The 16579-nt window shown below is 44.2% G+C and overlaps 1 protein-coding gene across 2 annotated transcripts in view; it reads right to left on the bottom strand.

Moving 5' to 3' along the window:
• arhgef9a (Cdc42 guanine nucleotide exchange factor (GEF) 9a) overlaps positions 1 to 16579 on the bottom strand; it is a 38413-nt gene that overhangs the window by 13230 nt on the left and 8604 nt on the right. The window contains exons 2-3 of one of the 2 annotated variants that reach the window (XM_056260090.1): positions 8713 to 8892; positions 8292 to 8375 (exon numbers count right to left, since the gene is read on the bottom strand). In XM_056260090.1, coding sequence (XP_056116065.1) covers positions 8292 to 8375; positions 8713 to 8892 — 264 coding nt within the window. The remainder of the gene's footprint in view (positions 1 to 8291; positions 8376 to 8712; positions 8893 to 16579) is intronic. The other variant, XM_056260091.1, reaches the window with a different exon arrangement.

Raw genomic sequence — 16579 nt, 5'->3', positions numbered from 1 at the left:
TTCTTAACACGCGTAAATATTTGTATGGACATAAAAAGATTCAACTGAGACATAAACTGAACGAATTTCAGACATTTGACGAACAGAAATGGAATGAGTCCCTGAACAAAGTGTGGGTCAATATTAAAAGTAGCAGATAGTATCTAGTGTGGCCACCAGCTGCTTTAAATGCTATATTGCATCTCATCCTCAAGTTCTTGAACACATCTGGGGGGACATATGGTTACACGAGGTTTGGCGCTGCAAGGATGATCAGCTGTCCTTCCTGTCTCCCTGTTGCACTGTCTTAAGCGTCTTACATTATGGACATTGCAGTTTATTGCTCTGTTCACATCTGTAGTCCTCATGCCCCCCTGCAGCAGGAATATGGCACGTTTATGCAGGATCCGAGACTCTGGGCATCTTTCTCCTGGTGTTTTTCCGAGTCAGTAGAAAGGTCTCTTTAGAGCAGGGGTCTCAAACTCAACTTAACTGGGGGCCGCTGGAGGTAGAGTCTGGGTCAGGCTGGGCCGCATCAAGTATTCCACAAAAAAATAGTATTCAAGTATTCCAAAAAAGGAGCACAACTGATCCAATCTTCTCAATATTTATTATTAACGTTTCCTCTGAACTGTTCCTCTGAATTTGAACATTCCTTTCTGTACATGATTGGTTCTTCATGAGCTGTCCTTCTGACAGTTGAAGTTCATTTTTACAAACTTTCTTTGTCTATAACACATATTTGTGATATTTATATTTGCTTATGTCCTTATTATTTTCTTTATACAACACATTAATGATATTGAATGTTTTTTTTGGAAGGCACATTTCCTTTTATTATACTTAGAAAAACAATTATTGCTTTTGAAATACAAATATTTGCAGTCATGTCTGCCCGTCTTATTGAATTCTTTCTACACATGTATAGTGTCTCAAATTACTGACTGCACAAATCAAAGCAAACCTTCTTATGAACCTGTTGGACACATATTACAAGCTCAAAATGATTATTCTCACATTGTTTTAGAGCAGGGTCTCTCTCCAACACGTCGCTCGCGAGCTACCAGTAGCTCGTGGCCTGATTGGTGGCAGCTTGCCAAGGGGCCGTTCACATATCGCGCTCACATATTCAGCGACCCGTTTCGGTGCATGTCTCTTTAAATGATAATGAGCAACTGCTCACCCCACCCCTCTCGTCCATAGGGGGTGTCACACAAGACACATAAAGTGCTGCCTTGGCAGACATAGGCCCTGTCCCAAATGGCGCACTTAATGCGGACTTTCGGTCTCGTGGACTTAAATTGCGCGTGCTCGCCGAGTCTATGAGTCCGTCGGCCGTCCCATTTGGCATTTTAACGCTCTGAAGTGTGCTCAGCAGCGCCCCCTTTGTACCCTTGAAGCGGTCTTCCGCGAAGCCCGCATAGATGCAGGCTCCACGCACTTTAACTACCCAGGAATCCTTGCGATAGGCCAATCAGACAACGGATGGGAGGAGATTTCGCTCACGGACAATTGTTAACATGGCTGAGAAGAAAATATTTAAGTGCAGTTATCATTACGGTATTTATGACAAGTTTATACAAACATTATGATCATCGACCAGTGGTTGATGTCTCAAACATAGGCTAATAATAGCGAGCTGAATAATACGATCGCATTATGATTCATTAAATAAATAGAACACAATGTCAGGGCTTTACTGAGTCATATGTAAACACAACAACAATAGGCAGCATTTTTCCCCGAACCTGTAGCTCCTGTCCATAACAACAATCAGACCGTCTTCCTGTTTCCGGCGTGACGATCGAGTCTGTCCCAAAAATACCTCTCAATGCGCCCTCGCGGACTCGCGCTAAGGGCCCTATAGGTCTGCACTACATGACATCACCGAAGTGTGGACTCTGAGGAAGTCCACAAGTCCGGAGTGTGCCATTTGGGACAGGGCCACTATACAAATGGTGGAGGGAGGAAACATGCTAATACGGGACAGTCCGTCAGTGGTCGTGGGCGGAGCATGAGCAATATGACATCATATTGCTCAAAAAAAATCCAAACGGCTTGATTATTGAGAGTGTTTAGACTTTTTGAGGATTAAAAAGAAGTGAATGGATTTTTTTCATTGTATGGTGGTTGTGTCCATACACTGCAAAGATACATTTATATGCAAACACCACTTAAAAGTGAATTTTGAATCCGATGACCCCTGTAAGGATTGTTCCACAGGTGCACGTGCAATAATTGTTTATGGTTCATTGAACAAGCATGAAAAACATCATTTAAACCCATTTTGTAGTCTGGAATTGCATGGTGATCTGATTTCCTAAAGAAAAGTAGAAAAACAATTATTATTTATGAAATTATTTACTCTCGTTAATGCACAAAACAAATACTTCTGTCATCTACTGTCAACATGCATCAGTGCATGTTGGAATGAAGTCATTTACTTACCAGAATCAAAATGTGTGCTGTATATCATACAGTTGCTAGTTGGTATCCAGCCTTCTCGCTTCATTGCTGCAATCCAGGCATCACATCGTTTTTCATGAATCTAAACACTTTCATTTTCTAAAGTAGGTTAGTTTCTGGCCAGAGGGAGCAACATGGACCTAATTTTAGTTTTGATATTTGTAATGGATTAAATTAAATAAATGATCGCAATCCGACAGTGCATCAAGCGCCTCCCGCCGATGTTTTGAATGCGCTCAACAACTAACCGGAACCGTCCAAGGAACAAAGACATCACTTCCTTAAACTGACGAATAGCCGTTGAAATTGATATGTAGAATTCAGAAACTTTTGTTATTAGCAACACCGGTGGCCATTAAGTGAACTGCAGCCAGCAACTTATTGCTCGTGCATGCATTCTCGTGTACACGTAACGTACAAGAGACTGAACGTGATTCAAGGCTCTGATATAATCACAGTGAAGTTCTTTTTCGTTCTTCGCTTAGAACACACAACAAAAATGACAGCGGTTAAGAAAGTATCCAATCATAGCGATCTGGATATTTGCACCAGCTCTGCGATTCACCAGCATCTTGCCGACAGATGTGGTAATTAAAATTACACTGTTATGATAGTTTGATTATTATTATTATGATAGATGATATTCATCTGGTTATGTAAGGCTATAGTTTGAATTAATCCCTTTTCTTCAGGTTCTCAGGTGCGCGCGTAAATGTCTCATCCTTTGGATTTTCCCGGCAAAAGTCCTCCACATATAAAATCAGTCTACAGGCTATTATTGACAACCTAGGAAGTCGGGGAAGTCTCGTTTTTTACGTTTTTTTACAAGCTGTTCAAACATTGGCAATACAAAAGCGATTAATACATGAAAATTCTTACATATACTCCCTTTAAAGGTGAAGTGTGTAGGTTTTGTGCTACTAGCAACAAATGGGTAAGTCCTGCCAACAATTCATGGTATTGATTGAGCAATAAGCTTACATGTCGGACTGTTCAAAAGAAAAGAAAAAAGAATTGCCACAACTGACTGCAAACAGTAATTATTTTAGGATTTCTTTTTTTAAATGCGTTCCTCAGATTTGAGATGTGTTTGTTTTTATATATGTAACTTTCAGCTCCACTGTACGCTGCCGATTCTCATATGCAGGCACAGTTTGTGTTGTGCGTGTGGACTGTGAATAAACAGTGAGCAATGATTTCTGATGACACGAGAGCTTCAGGTCTCAGCAGGAGATAGACGCCAAACCTGCAGGCCAGCGCCACCAACTGGTTGACATAATGCTTTCAGACTCTACTCCATCTATCTCTCTCACACTCATTCTCTTCCTGTCTATTTCTCCTTGTCCTTTCTCAGTGTTGCATAAGAGATGCCCAAAGGGTCAGAATAAAGACATGCTGTACAGATTGATATAGTGTGTGTGTGTGTGTGTGTGTGTGTGTGTGTGTGTGTGTGTGTGTGTGTGTGTGTGTGTGTGTGTGTGTGTGTGTGTGTGTGTGTGTGTGTGTGTGTGTGTGTGTGTGTGTGTGTGTGTGTGTGTGTGTGTGTGTGTGTGTGTGTGTGTGTGTATTTAATATGTATCTGTCTGTGTAGACACAGGTGATATTCTCTGTACAGCGAAGAGATTTTCTCACACCTGTCATGCCCGAGAGTGGCTTACACAACCTGCCATCTGCATAAGTGTGTTTTTGGGGAGGAAGGGGGGATAGATGACTGTTAGAAAAGAGAGGAAAGAGAGAAAGTAAAGGGGGAACTGAGAAATGCACTTAGGAAGCTCTATGTATGTAGCCAAAGTTACGACCAAGTTACATAAAAGTCCCATTAAAGAACGCTCCACCTTTACGAACACACTCCTCTCTCATAAGCACATCTCTATCCTACACCTCCTTTTATCCCTTCACCTATGATCCTCACTAAAAGGGTTTATCTTCATATTTCAGTACTAAGCTTGGGATTTCTCAAAGCAAACCAATAGATCACACACAAGCAAAAAGTTTGAGCTTATGGCCACAACTGCAGTGGACTTACAATCCAGATGCTTCATCAACAATATGATAGCGGTTTTAAACACTCTATTGCATGCATTATGAAAGAATGTAAAAAATAAAACCTGACTTGCATAAAATGGCATTACAATTATTACTGTTAAAATTAAGAACAATTTTTAAAAGATAATATTTTGAGGGTGCTTGTTAGGTATGTTGCCTGGAGGTAACAATTTCGCATTATAAAGAAACTGGCTGATGTCACAATTCTAAAAACAAAATCTAATACAGCTGGCTCCTAAATGTTGTTATATAAAATGTATAAATATATTAAATCTAAATTAATAACTACAAATCAATGTAAATATATTTAACATAAATATACATGATGTACTGTTCAAAGGTTTGGGGTTAGTTGGTCGATTTTTTAAATGTTTTTGAAAGAAGTCTCTTATACTCACCAAAGCTATATTTATTTGATCAAGTAAAAACAGTAATATTGTGAAATAATGTTATAAATTTGAATATATTGTAAAATGTAATTTATTCCTCCGATGCAAAGCTTAATTTTCAGCATCATTACTCCAGTCTTCAGTCACATGATCCTTCAGAAATAATTTTAATATGCTGATTTGGTTCTATAGAATCATTTCTTATTGTTAAAATAATAATAATAATAATAATAATATTTATTTGTAAACGTTTCCAAAGCATTAACAAAAAGCTTCATATAATTTTTTCCCCCACAATAGCCCTTTCCGCCGAAATAATTAAACATACATAAACATATTAATATAACAATAATAGTAATAATAATAATAATAATAAATATATAAAAATATAAATAGGTAAATAAACGTTAGTATAATGTGCACGTTAACAAATGAACATAATATCCTGTCCTTGTAGGAACAATTTTTATTATAATCAATGTTAAAAAAATAAATCTTACTGAACCCAGACTTTTGAATGATAGTGTATTTAATCTGCATAATATGTAATCATTTATAATATGAAATGTAGATTTAAAAGATAACATATACTCATATATAAGCTTTATAGGTAATTTAAGTTAATTCATGAAAATGCAATGGAAGAAATTGCATTCATGTTCATTTTATTGGCATCTGTGCTTGCAATGTGAAGAGAATGGATTTGTTTCTCAGAGGGAATTTCCCGCAATAGAGGGTTAATCTTTAGTTATGGGCAAGGACATCACCCCCCGGATAGCTAGCGGCGAATCTGCATGTATATGCATATTATCAAGCATGTGACTGTGCTAGCACACCATTAATATTTCATTTTTACTGTGCAGCATGTTCATAACGCCTTCTTTAGTTTTATTCATAACATTTCAATACATTTTGCTCATGATATTAGATCTGGGTTTTATAGTATCACTGACAAACTAACACTCTTTTTTGAGTCTTCAGTGACAACAGGCTTTTCTACAAAAGGTTGGAAGGGTTCATGCATAAGCTTGGCTCACTATGGAGAGAGAAAAGTTGGTGTTTAAACTGGGACCCCACTAAAGGCCAATTGACACTACACTGATAGACGCCGACAAACGCGGACAACACCAGATTACACTACGTCACTTCTCAGACATTCGGCGAAAACAAACACCGACCAACAGCAACAGTCTTCTGCCATTGGTCAGCGCCTGTCGGTGCAGTGTAAAACCCCTGACACACTTAAAGCACTGGTTGGAGGTGGAGAAGAGATGCTGAAAGAATAGCTGAAGGGCTTATATAATTGGTGTTGTGATTGAGGGTTTATTGTTTAAACTTCTGTTTGAAAATCTATTTTTGAGTTTTCCTTCTCTCTAGCTCTCTTTATGTATACAAATGTGATTAAACAGATCTTTAACAGTCTAAGGTCCTGTTTACACCTGGTATTAAGATGCATTTTGGTCGATCGGATTCGGATCACAAGTAGACGAGGGAGACACATTCCCGTTTACACTTAGTGCTTTAATCCGTCTCTTGTCCACTTTTGACCACTTCTGTCGTGATTTCTTCGAGGGCATGGTCTATGGGTAAATGTATAGCCTTTTTCAGATCATTTGATCTAATAGATGAAATAAACTCACGCAATTTTCATATGAACATTCCCGGAGACGATGGAAAAACATACGGAGAGCAGCAGCTTTAGTTTGACAACGCCGAGCGCTGTGAGTGTGTCTTAGAAATCAGGAATGGTGAGAGAACATTGTGCTTGGTATGTTTTTCGTCTTCAAACCAAACTTGGGTCTTCAGCTGACAAAGATTAAATCCCGTCTGGCTAGCGCTTCCCATAATGTTTACGCATTAGGTCAGTAGGCGGTCTTTTTGGCTGTTCGAACGCATTCGACCACATGACTCTGGAAGTGGTCGAAAGTGGACAAGCTCAAAACGTTTTAGACCCCGTTTACACCTGTATTTAGCGTCGTCCTCTTGTGATCCGATTGACCAAAACGCATCTTAATACGAGGTGTAAACAGGACCTGAGAGGCTCAAATTAAGACCAACATCTGTTCAAGTCACAGTAAAATAGAAATAAACAAGATGTCACCAAATACTGTCAGAAAAGATGGAAATGTTGATAGTTGTCATCGTTTAATGTTATAATTGAGTAGGGATGGGAATCGAAAACCGGTTCCACTCGAGAACCGGTTCTAAATTTTACGATCCATCGATATTGTATGCCCTCGACGTTAACGAGTCCTCTTATCGATGCTCCTGCTCTGTCCCTTTTGTCCTTTATCAAGCACCATAGCACCGCGTCCAAAGCTAATCTTTGTCCTGCAAAGTCTTATTTGATCAGTGAGTAAAATTGTCTCTCTCTGGTAATGTAGATGAACCGCTGCGCTTGTGACAGGGCGCATGTTAAACTGATCGAGCAGAGAGAGAGAGAGAGAGAGAGAGAGAGAGAGCGAGAGAGCCCCGGTCGCGCGCACGCACTCTCTCTCTTCGGAGCAAGGCGAAAGTAGGCTTCACCGTCTCAAAACTAAGCGCTGTCTTCCTCTCTCCCTCGCACATATTAATCAAAATAAACGACACGATGGTAAGGTAGGGAGACTAAAGTTTTTTGTGGAGCATTCGGAGATTTGTTTTTCCTGAATTGCCGCTGGGTGTGAATTGTGCTAAAATACGTTGCCTTATCTTCTCTGAAAAGTGTTCCGCACATTCAGCTGACATAATCACACTTCAAATAAACGAAAAAAACGATCCAGTGATGAAATGTTTTCTGTGATGACACACATCTTGTGGGATGTCCCAACTGCCGGGATAATCACACAACGAGCACACGTCCGATAATGACACGTCCAATTCGCGAACTAATTACTCATTTGAACCGATTCGTTTTAATGAATGGTTAAAACAAATGATCTTTCCAACACTGAACTCACGGGGCGTTTAATCGGTGTATAACTAATCGGTAACACTTTACAATAAGGTTCCATTTATTACATAAAAAGTACAGTTTGCTTAGTCAAGTGTAAGCTTTAAAACAAATAAAACAACTTGTTTTTTCCCCCGAAAAAGACTACTTTTTCCCTCACAGTGCTATCAGGAATCGATAAGAGAATCGTTAAAGAATTGGATCGATAAGCAGAATCGTTAGTGGCATTGATATTGATAAAATCTTATCAATTCCCATCCCTATAATTGAGTGAGCATTACATTAACAAATCTTTTTCCTATTTCAGTATTTTCTGACAGACCCAGACTGTCATCGGCATGAAGATAAGTTGCCATGGAAGCGAGGCGCAGCGACTGTGGCGGAAACAAAACGTTGGAACACAGCGACAGCATGTGAGCAGTAAGCGATGGGATGCATTCAACGGTCAAACGGTAAGCAGTGGTTTTGAAAAAACGCACCTTAGCCGTGGCGTTTGTGAGGCGTGATGCAGCGACAGGGTTGATATAAAAAAGCTGTTTGGTTTGAGGGGGGTGGGACTCCACCTTAGAGAAACAACAACAGCAACACAAACAAGAGTTTGGGTTCAAGATGGAGGTTAAAGGGAAGAATGCGACCTCTTCTGAAAATGTGTCAACTAAATATATGCAGATTTATTCTATTGTTCATTTCTCGAACAGGCCTGAATGTTGCATCTCTTTTAAACAGCTTTATCTGACTGCTATTCAGTTAGAAACAGTATTGGATATGAAAACAGCTGGGTTAAACAGATGTGGTTCAGCAGGTGTGTATTAGACAGGTATTTGTTAGACAGGTGGGCATCAGACAGCTATATGTCAGACAGGAAAGTGTTAAAAATCACAAAAAAGTGTTAAAACTCACCCTGACGAAGCTGGCAGGAAACCAGCCCTCCTCCTCGTCGATTTGACCCCACCACCAGTCCTTATTCGAGGCATCCAAAACCTTGATGACATCACCTGCCTTGAAGGCCAGCTCCCGGTCAGCCATGGTCACATGGTCCCATACTGCCTCGGCATTCACTACAGAGCCCCCGCTGACCAACTACAGAAAGATATAAAGAGAGGCGCAGGATAAGCCACAGGAAGACAACAGTTACATAACATCAGAAACATTCTGGATTAACATCAAACAGTCACATGCTGGCTTCCACTCCACAGTCAGCGCTCTGGAAACAAAAATGACAGGGGTGTTGAGCTATAACACTGCATCTCATTTGGGTTTGCCCTGTTTCTCTAACTGCTTTGGCTCAGTTTTGAAACAAAAGGTGTAGATGAGGTTGCAACTTGCTAGTATAGACACAACACCCCTATTCTCGGTATTTTCTCAAAATTTGAGAGAAGTTGATAGGCCTTATTAGTAGCTTTTCTCAATCGCTTTGGCACATTTTTCGAAACAGTCTTAACATTCTCTAAACTGCAAGTGCAATTGTCACAACTGTTTGCTGGAACATCAGAACCATTGTGTGTCTGCAAAACGTAGTAACTCACTCAAAACATTTCATTCATGCTTCAAAACCTAGTTATTGTGTCAATAATATATATAGATAAAGTACTGTGCAAAAGTCTTAGGCACATTAGTTTTTTCACACCCCCAAAAATGGTTTTAAGACAGTCATTTGTATCTTTTGCTGTAGTGTGTCAGTAGGAAATATTAATTTACATTTCCAAACATTCCTTTTGCCATTAATTGTAATAATCCAGTGATATTTTTGTATGGACAAGGAGTGACAAGAGCCGGTATGATCCACAAAGAGATTTGATCTCACCATCATCGAGTCTGTCTGGGATTATACGAAGAAACAGAAAAAACTTAGACAGACTAAATCCAAAAGAACTGCGGCAACGTCTCCAAGACGCTTGAAGAAACTGACCTGCAGGACTGTGAAAGGTTTTAGGCACTTGTGTAAAAATGCTGTAAAGTGAGGATGCTTTCAAAACTAATGTCATAAATTAAATAAATTGTATTTATCAATTAACTTCTATTAACTAAATCAAATCAATATTGTGAGTAAATACCAAGTACCAAATACCAAGTTGTGAAGAGTTTGACAATTGCACTGAGAATCAACTCATCAGTTTTGACCAACAAGTCATGTGCATTTAGTCATTTGTAGACAATTATACTTATTCTTTTGCACACATGTGCCAAAACACATGCAATTTGCCTAAATCAGTAAGAAATTCAAACTAATTGTTCAGAGATCTGAACTTATTGTTTTGAGAAAAAAAGTCTCATTTGAGAATTGTGCCGAAGTGATTGAGGAAAAACTGTAAAAAAAAAAAAAAAATTGGAGTCAGCAAGATTTTTTTTATGATTTTGAAAGAAGTCTCTTACGGTCAATGAGGATGCATTTGTTTGATCAAATATACAGTAAAAACAGTAATATTGTGATTTGTGAAATATTGTTATTCTAATATGCCGATTTGGTGCTCAGAAAACATAACTTATAATCAATGTTGAAACAAGTTGTACTGCTTAATATTTTTAAGGAATCCATGATACATTTTCTTAGGATTCTTTGATGAATGGGAATTTAAAAAAAGCATTTATTTAAAATTGAAACTTTTGTACCAATTTAAATGTCTTTACTGTCACTTTTGATTTAATACATCCTTGTAGAATAAAAGTATATGTATATTATTTAAATTATACTATTGTTATATTTAAAAAATAACCTTTGAACTATAGTGTATAATAAAAGACTCAAAACACGTGCATCCATTTTCCTTCCACTGTCGCACAATTCTGCTTCTAGACAACAAACATATTTATGCAAAATTGCAAATCCTCATTATTCATCATTTTTATGACACAACTAATTAACTATATACTTTAACTATATATTAAACTATCCTGTTATTTGATGGGGGCGAAAAGCATTTCTGGGGGCAGTTCTCTTACGAGAGGTTCTCTCGTATTGCGTAAGCTAGCTTACGCTGCGGGAAAGATTCATCTTTGCTGAGAGTTTGAAGCCAAAAAATTATTTCATAATTTGTATCCATTGACAACGCAGTTCCTCTGCGGCAGACCTAGAGCAGGCTAGCTAGCAGCTCATTGGTTCGCTCAGAGAGAACTGCTTAAGCCTATGGGAGAGCGGGGCTGAACCCGCTGCCAATGAGAAGCGCCCGCGCGCTCATTGCATCATGGCCCGCCAGAATGGGCGTGGCTATGGTGTATATAACAGTCTCTCCCAGGCTTATATGTTGATTCATTTCATCTTCAGCAAGCTGCACGCTTCTGCTGTCCTGAGAAAAGCCGTCGCCGTCGAGAAGGCATCACTCTAGCGAGCTCCCGGACCCTGAAGAAGCCGGCCGTCTTCGCCACCTTCAGCCGCCCTGCAAGCTAGCGCCATCCGACGAACGTATCCTTCTTCTTTTCTCTATATCTAAAAGAGCCGAGCGTCTTTTTAAAGATGTCTCGTTTTTCCTGCGGCTCTTGCCGCGCTCCTCTCGAGGACGGAGACCGCCATGTCATCTGTGCTCTCTGCCTGGGACACGAGCACGCAGAACTCGCCCTCGCGGATGGAGGATGCGACTTCTGTGAGAGCCTGCCGTTGTCGTCCCTGCGGGCACGACTTCTGGCGGCAAAATCCGCTCCCGCGCCGCCTCCCTCTTCGCCGCGTAAAAAGAAACGCCGCTCCCAGAGGCCGCCGGAGCCCCCTGCGGAACCATGCGGGCCGCCACCGCCGCTTCCCGCTTCCCGCTCTCCCTCCCCGCCCCAGCCGGACATACAGTTGCCGCCGAGTGGCCGCTCTGTCGCTTCCGATGACGCCGCGGAGGAGAAGGATTCCTGTTCACTGCTCGCGTCAGACAGTGAGGAATGGTCATCTCTCGGATCCACGAGAGAGTCGGCGGGGATCCGCGCCGGGATAGAGGAGGAACTAATGCGCCTCCTCTCACAGGCCGTCGAACGCCTCGGTCTCGAGTGGTCTCCTCCACCCGAGCAGGCCCCGAACCGGATGGACGGCAGCTTTTTTCATCGGCGCTCGACCCCCGCGTGCAACCGGGCCGCCCCATTCCTGCCTGAACTTCACACAGAGCTGACGAAGTCCTGGAATGCCCCGCTCTCGGCTAGAAACCGCTCCGATATATCCGCCTCGCTGCGCTTGGTGGACGGAGCCGCCGAAAAAGGTTACTCAGCCATGCCGCCCGTTGAGGACTTGGTCGCCGCACACCTCTGCCCGCCCTCTGCTAGATGGCGCTCTTCCCCCACGCTTCCTTCGAAAGCTTGCAGAGCGACCTCGAGCTTTCATGCTCGCGCCTACGCCGCCGCCGGTCAGGCCGCTGCAGCGCTGCATTCTATGTCTGTCCTCCAAGTGTTACAGAGCGATATTCTCCGTGAGTGGGCCGAGAGCGGTAGAAACCCCTCCCCCGCTCTCACGGATCTGAGAAGTGCTACGGACCTCGCCCTTCGCGCCACTAAAGCCACCGCACAAGCTCTGGGGAGATGCATGGCCAGCCTTTGTGTATCCGAGAGACACTTATGGCTCACGCTCGCCGACATGGGAGATTCTGAGCGCGCCGCGTTTCTCAACGCGCCCCTCTCCCCGACGGGCCTTTTTGGATCTGCTGTCACGGGAATCGTCGATCGCTTTTCCGAGGTCTAGAAAGCCACTCAGGCCATGAATTTGTTTCTGCCCCGCCGCGCTAGCTCTTCCGCAGGCCACTCTCGCGAGCCTCCTGCCAGAGCTCCACCACAGCGCCCCCCTCCGCAGACTCAAACAGCCCAGCGCAGACAGGGCGGCCGCCCTCGCTCTCGCTCTGACAGCCGCCGCAGACCGCCGCCCCCACGGGGCCCGCGACCCAAGATCACGCTGAAGCCTGATCATCAGAAGTCTGCCTAGCAAAGTTAAGAAAACGACGGTGCTCTCCCGCTGCGGCCGGACCGCCGTCAAAGCTTCGCCCTCTGCCAGTCCCCGTTGTTTCGCCGACTGCTGTAGTGTTGACCGCCATAAATAAGCCGGTGTCCCAGCCCGCTTGCGAGCGACAAAAAGCCGTTTTCACGGCTACCCAGAGAAATCTCAAAAAGAAAAAATATGCCAGTTGTGTAGAAAATGTGCCCACAATCAGGTGTTCACCCATACACACAAGCATAACATATCCCGTGTCTCTCTCAGAGCCCCATCACATGAAACGGGCACAGCCCGCTCTAATATCAGAGAACATAAACACGCCCACGAGCTCATGCGCGTGTCCCCTCTCTGCTCGCTCTGTTTCACGGCCCATAGACTCCTCTCTGAGTGCAAATCCCGTTGCCACACACATTCAAAGCGCGCCCACACACTGTGTCCAGCCCGCTATGTGCAGCAATCAGGGCGATATAGCCATTCGGCCACTAGCCGCATGCTCCAAAGCGTGGGAAGCCATTCCAGGCATTTCCCCGTGGGTGCTAAGCATTATAAAGAACGGCTATCTGCTACAGTTTCGCCGCCGCCCGCCTCGTGCGCGCGCTCGGCTCGAATCTACTGTCAGCCCGCTGGCCGCTCCGCTCAGAAATTGCGACGCTGTTGCAAAAGGGCGCCATAGAGAGAGTCCCACCATCTATGACCGAGTCTGGGTTTTACGGCCGTTATTTTCTGGTTCCCAAGAAAGACGGCGGCCTCAGACCGATTTTAGATCTCAGGTTTTTGAACAAAGTGCTCATGAAGAGACCGTTCAAGATGCTCACTACCAGGAAACTCCTCGCGCAGGTGCGCCAGGGGGACTGGTTCATCTCTCTAGACCTGAAAGACGCCTATTTTCAGATCCAGATAAATCCCCGTCACAGGCCATTCTTACGTTTCGCCTTCGAGGGTCATGTTTATCAATACGCCGTTCTCCCGTTCGGCTTATCCCTGGCGCCCCGTAAATTCACGAAGTGCATGGATACGGCGCTCGCCCCCCTGCGGAGCCAGGGGCTGCGCATATTGAATTATCTGGACGACTGGCTGATTTTGGCCCAATCACAGACGGAGCTTCTGTCGCACCGCGCAGTTCTCCTCGACCATCTGAAAACGCTGGGCCTCTCTGTCAACTGGACAAAGAGCTCCCTTCAACCCAGTCAATCGATTTCCTTTCTAGGAATAGATTTGAACTCGGTCACGATGACGGCTCGCCTGTCTACACAGCGCGCGCGCAGTGTTCAGCGACTGGCCGCCTCGTTTCAGATGGGCACCCGCACACTAGGGGTGTGACAAAAAATCGATTCACAGAAGAATCTAGATTCTCATTTGCAACGATTCAGAATCGATCTGAAATGTCCAAGAATCGATTTAATAAATAAATAAAATCAGCTGGCTGTTCGCCTCCATTTTTGTAACTATGGCCTATACGGGACGTCCGGACGTCATGCACGCAGCCGGTTTTTGAACGTGAGCGGCAAATCAGAGGAAGCAAATATGGATGCTTTTATAGAGCTTTTGATGCTTCTAAATATGATGCTTCTACATTCATTCTGCCGTGGCGGGCCGCCACACCTAAAATAATCCCGCCACGGCTGCAGCTTCTCAGTGAGGTCCGATATTAATGTGCATACTATTATGTAATTGTTAAGCTAAAGGCATAAAAAACATTGTAAAGCAGTGTTCGCACTATATTCCAAGACTTCTAAAGTCATTCAATAGCATAATGTGAGGTAAAAATTAATATTTAAGTCGTTAGTTAAAGTTAATGGAAACTCATCTCTCCTCAGTCATTCTCCATTCAGCATTCACACAGCGCGTCGCGTTATAGCGTTTTCTAAATCATAATCCTTTCTCCCGGGTGTCTGTTAGATTACAGCACTGGAGGAGAGCGCTATGAATTGTTCTTCATCCGCACTGTAACTGAAATTTAAAACTGTTAAAAGAAAATGCTCAATAAACTGTTGCAAATATATAATACATTAAGCATAGATAGACAGATATAATATCTTCGCTTTGTGCTTTGAACTTTTCAATCCGGAGCGCTGCGCGCTGTGACTTCGCGTTGCTTCAAGTGCATCATTCTGCACACGGGATGCGCATAATCGCTTTGCCGCTCTTATTCGAGCCTTTCATGTTATAATGTTATAATACTTAGGGGAGGTTTAAACACCTGGGGTAAGGGGGCGTGGCCAATGGCAATCACTCATGGGCCACGCCCCCTCCCCCTGGCGAAATGGGCCTGCCACCACAGCTGGAAAAAATCCTAGAGGAAACACTGGTCTCTGTTTGTCATTCTGTATAGCAAAGCAGATGAGAGTAGATCATGATCAGAAACCCGATTAGAAATCATTATGGATAAAATCGAATCGTTTTAAATCGAAAATCTTTTTGAATCGAAAATCGATTTTGAATCGAATCGTGGCCTCAAGAATCGGAATCGAATTGAATCGTGAGATGGTAAAAGATTCCCACCCCTACCGCACACCTCTGAAAACTTTTCAGAGGATGCTGGGTTACATGGCCTCAGCCTCCGCTGTGCTTCAGCTGGGCCTTCTGCACATGCGCCCGCTTCAGCTTTGGTTAAACAGCCGTGTACCCCACCGCGCGTGGAACACGGGCCGCCAGCTGATCAGAGTTACGCAGACATGTCTCACGGCGCTGCAGCCATGGACAGTAGCAGAATGGTTTCGGCAGGGCGTCACGATGGGGACCTTTTCCCGCCGAAAAGTCATCTCGACAGATGCATCCAACACGGGTTGGGGTGCAGTCTGCGAGGGCTCACCGGCCTTTGGCCATTGGTCGACACAGGAAAGCCCCTTACACATAAACTGTCTGGAAATGCTTGCGGTCCCGCCGCTCATTCGGGGACACCACGTCCTGATCCGTTCGGACAACATGGCTGTGGTCTCCTATCTCAACCGTCAGGGCGGTGTCAGATCCAGGAATCTCTTCCTACTGACACACCGCATTTTAGTTTGGTCTCAGAGCCGCCTGCTCTCGCTCAGAGCGACGCACGTGCCGGGCCATCTGAACGACGGTCCAGACATACTGTCCAGGAACCTCATCTCCTCAGGAGAATGGTTCCTGAACACACAAACGGTCCAAATACTGTGGCGGCTATTCGGCAGAGCAGAAGTGGACCTCTTCGCGTCAGAAGAGAACGCTCACTGCCCAATATTTTTTTCAAGGAGCGAGGACGCGCTAGCCCAGGAATGGCCTCGCCGCCCGCTCTATGCATTCCCTCCGATCGCTCTGCTACCACAGGTAATTCAGAGGATCAGGGACACACGCCACTCGGTGCTCCTCATAGCCCCGCGTTGGGAGAGTCAGAACTGGGTTCCGGAGCTCACTCAGCTGTCACAGACAGCCCCGTGGCCCATCCCAGTCAGAGCAGATCTCCTCTCTCAAGCTCGCGGCACGATCTGGCACCCCCATCCACGGCGCTGGGCGCTACATGCATGGGTGATCAACGACTATTCGTCGATTTGCCAGAGGGAGTAAGAAACACTATCATACAGGCTAGAGCACCTTCCACGAGAAGGCTCTATGCGTCTAAATGGTCTGTGTTCTCAAGATGGTGCACCGACAAACATCTGGACCCACGGTCATGCGAGGTGCCGTCTTTGCTTGTTTTCCTTCAAGAGATGCTGGACAAGGGCAGGTCCCCCTCCACTCTCAAGGTTTACGTGGCAGCCGTCGCGGCGTTCTCTGAACCCCGACGCGCTCAGTCCCTGGGCAAAGACGAGTTAGTCATCCGCTTCCTCAGGGGAGCTAAGAGGATGAACCCTCCGCGCCCCCCTTCGGTTCCTATCTGGGATCTTTCTATAGTTCTCGAAGCTATGAAAG

The sequence above is a fragment of the Rhinichthys klamathensis genome, unplaced genomic scaffold, assembly GCF_029890125.1.
Source record: "Rhinichthys klamathensis goyatoka isolate OS25496 unplaced genomic scaffold, OSU_Roscu_1.1 h1tg000172l_1, whole genome shotgun sequence".
NCBI classification, from domain to species: Eukaryota; Metazoa; Chordata; class Actinopteri; order Cypriniformes; family Leuciscidae; genus Rhinichthys; species Rhinichthys klamathensis.
This window is presented reverse-complemented; position numbering and strand designations above follow the sequence as displayed.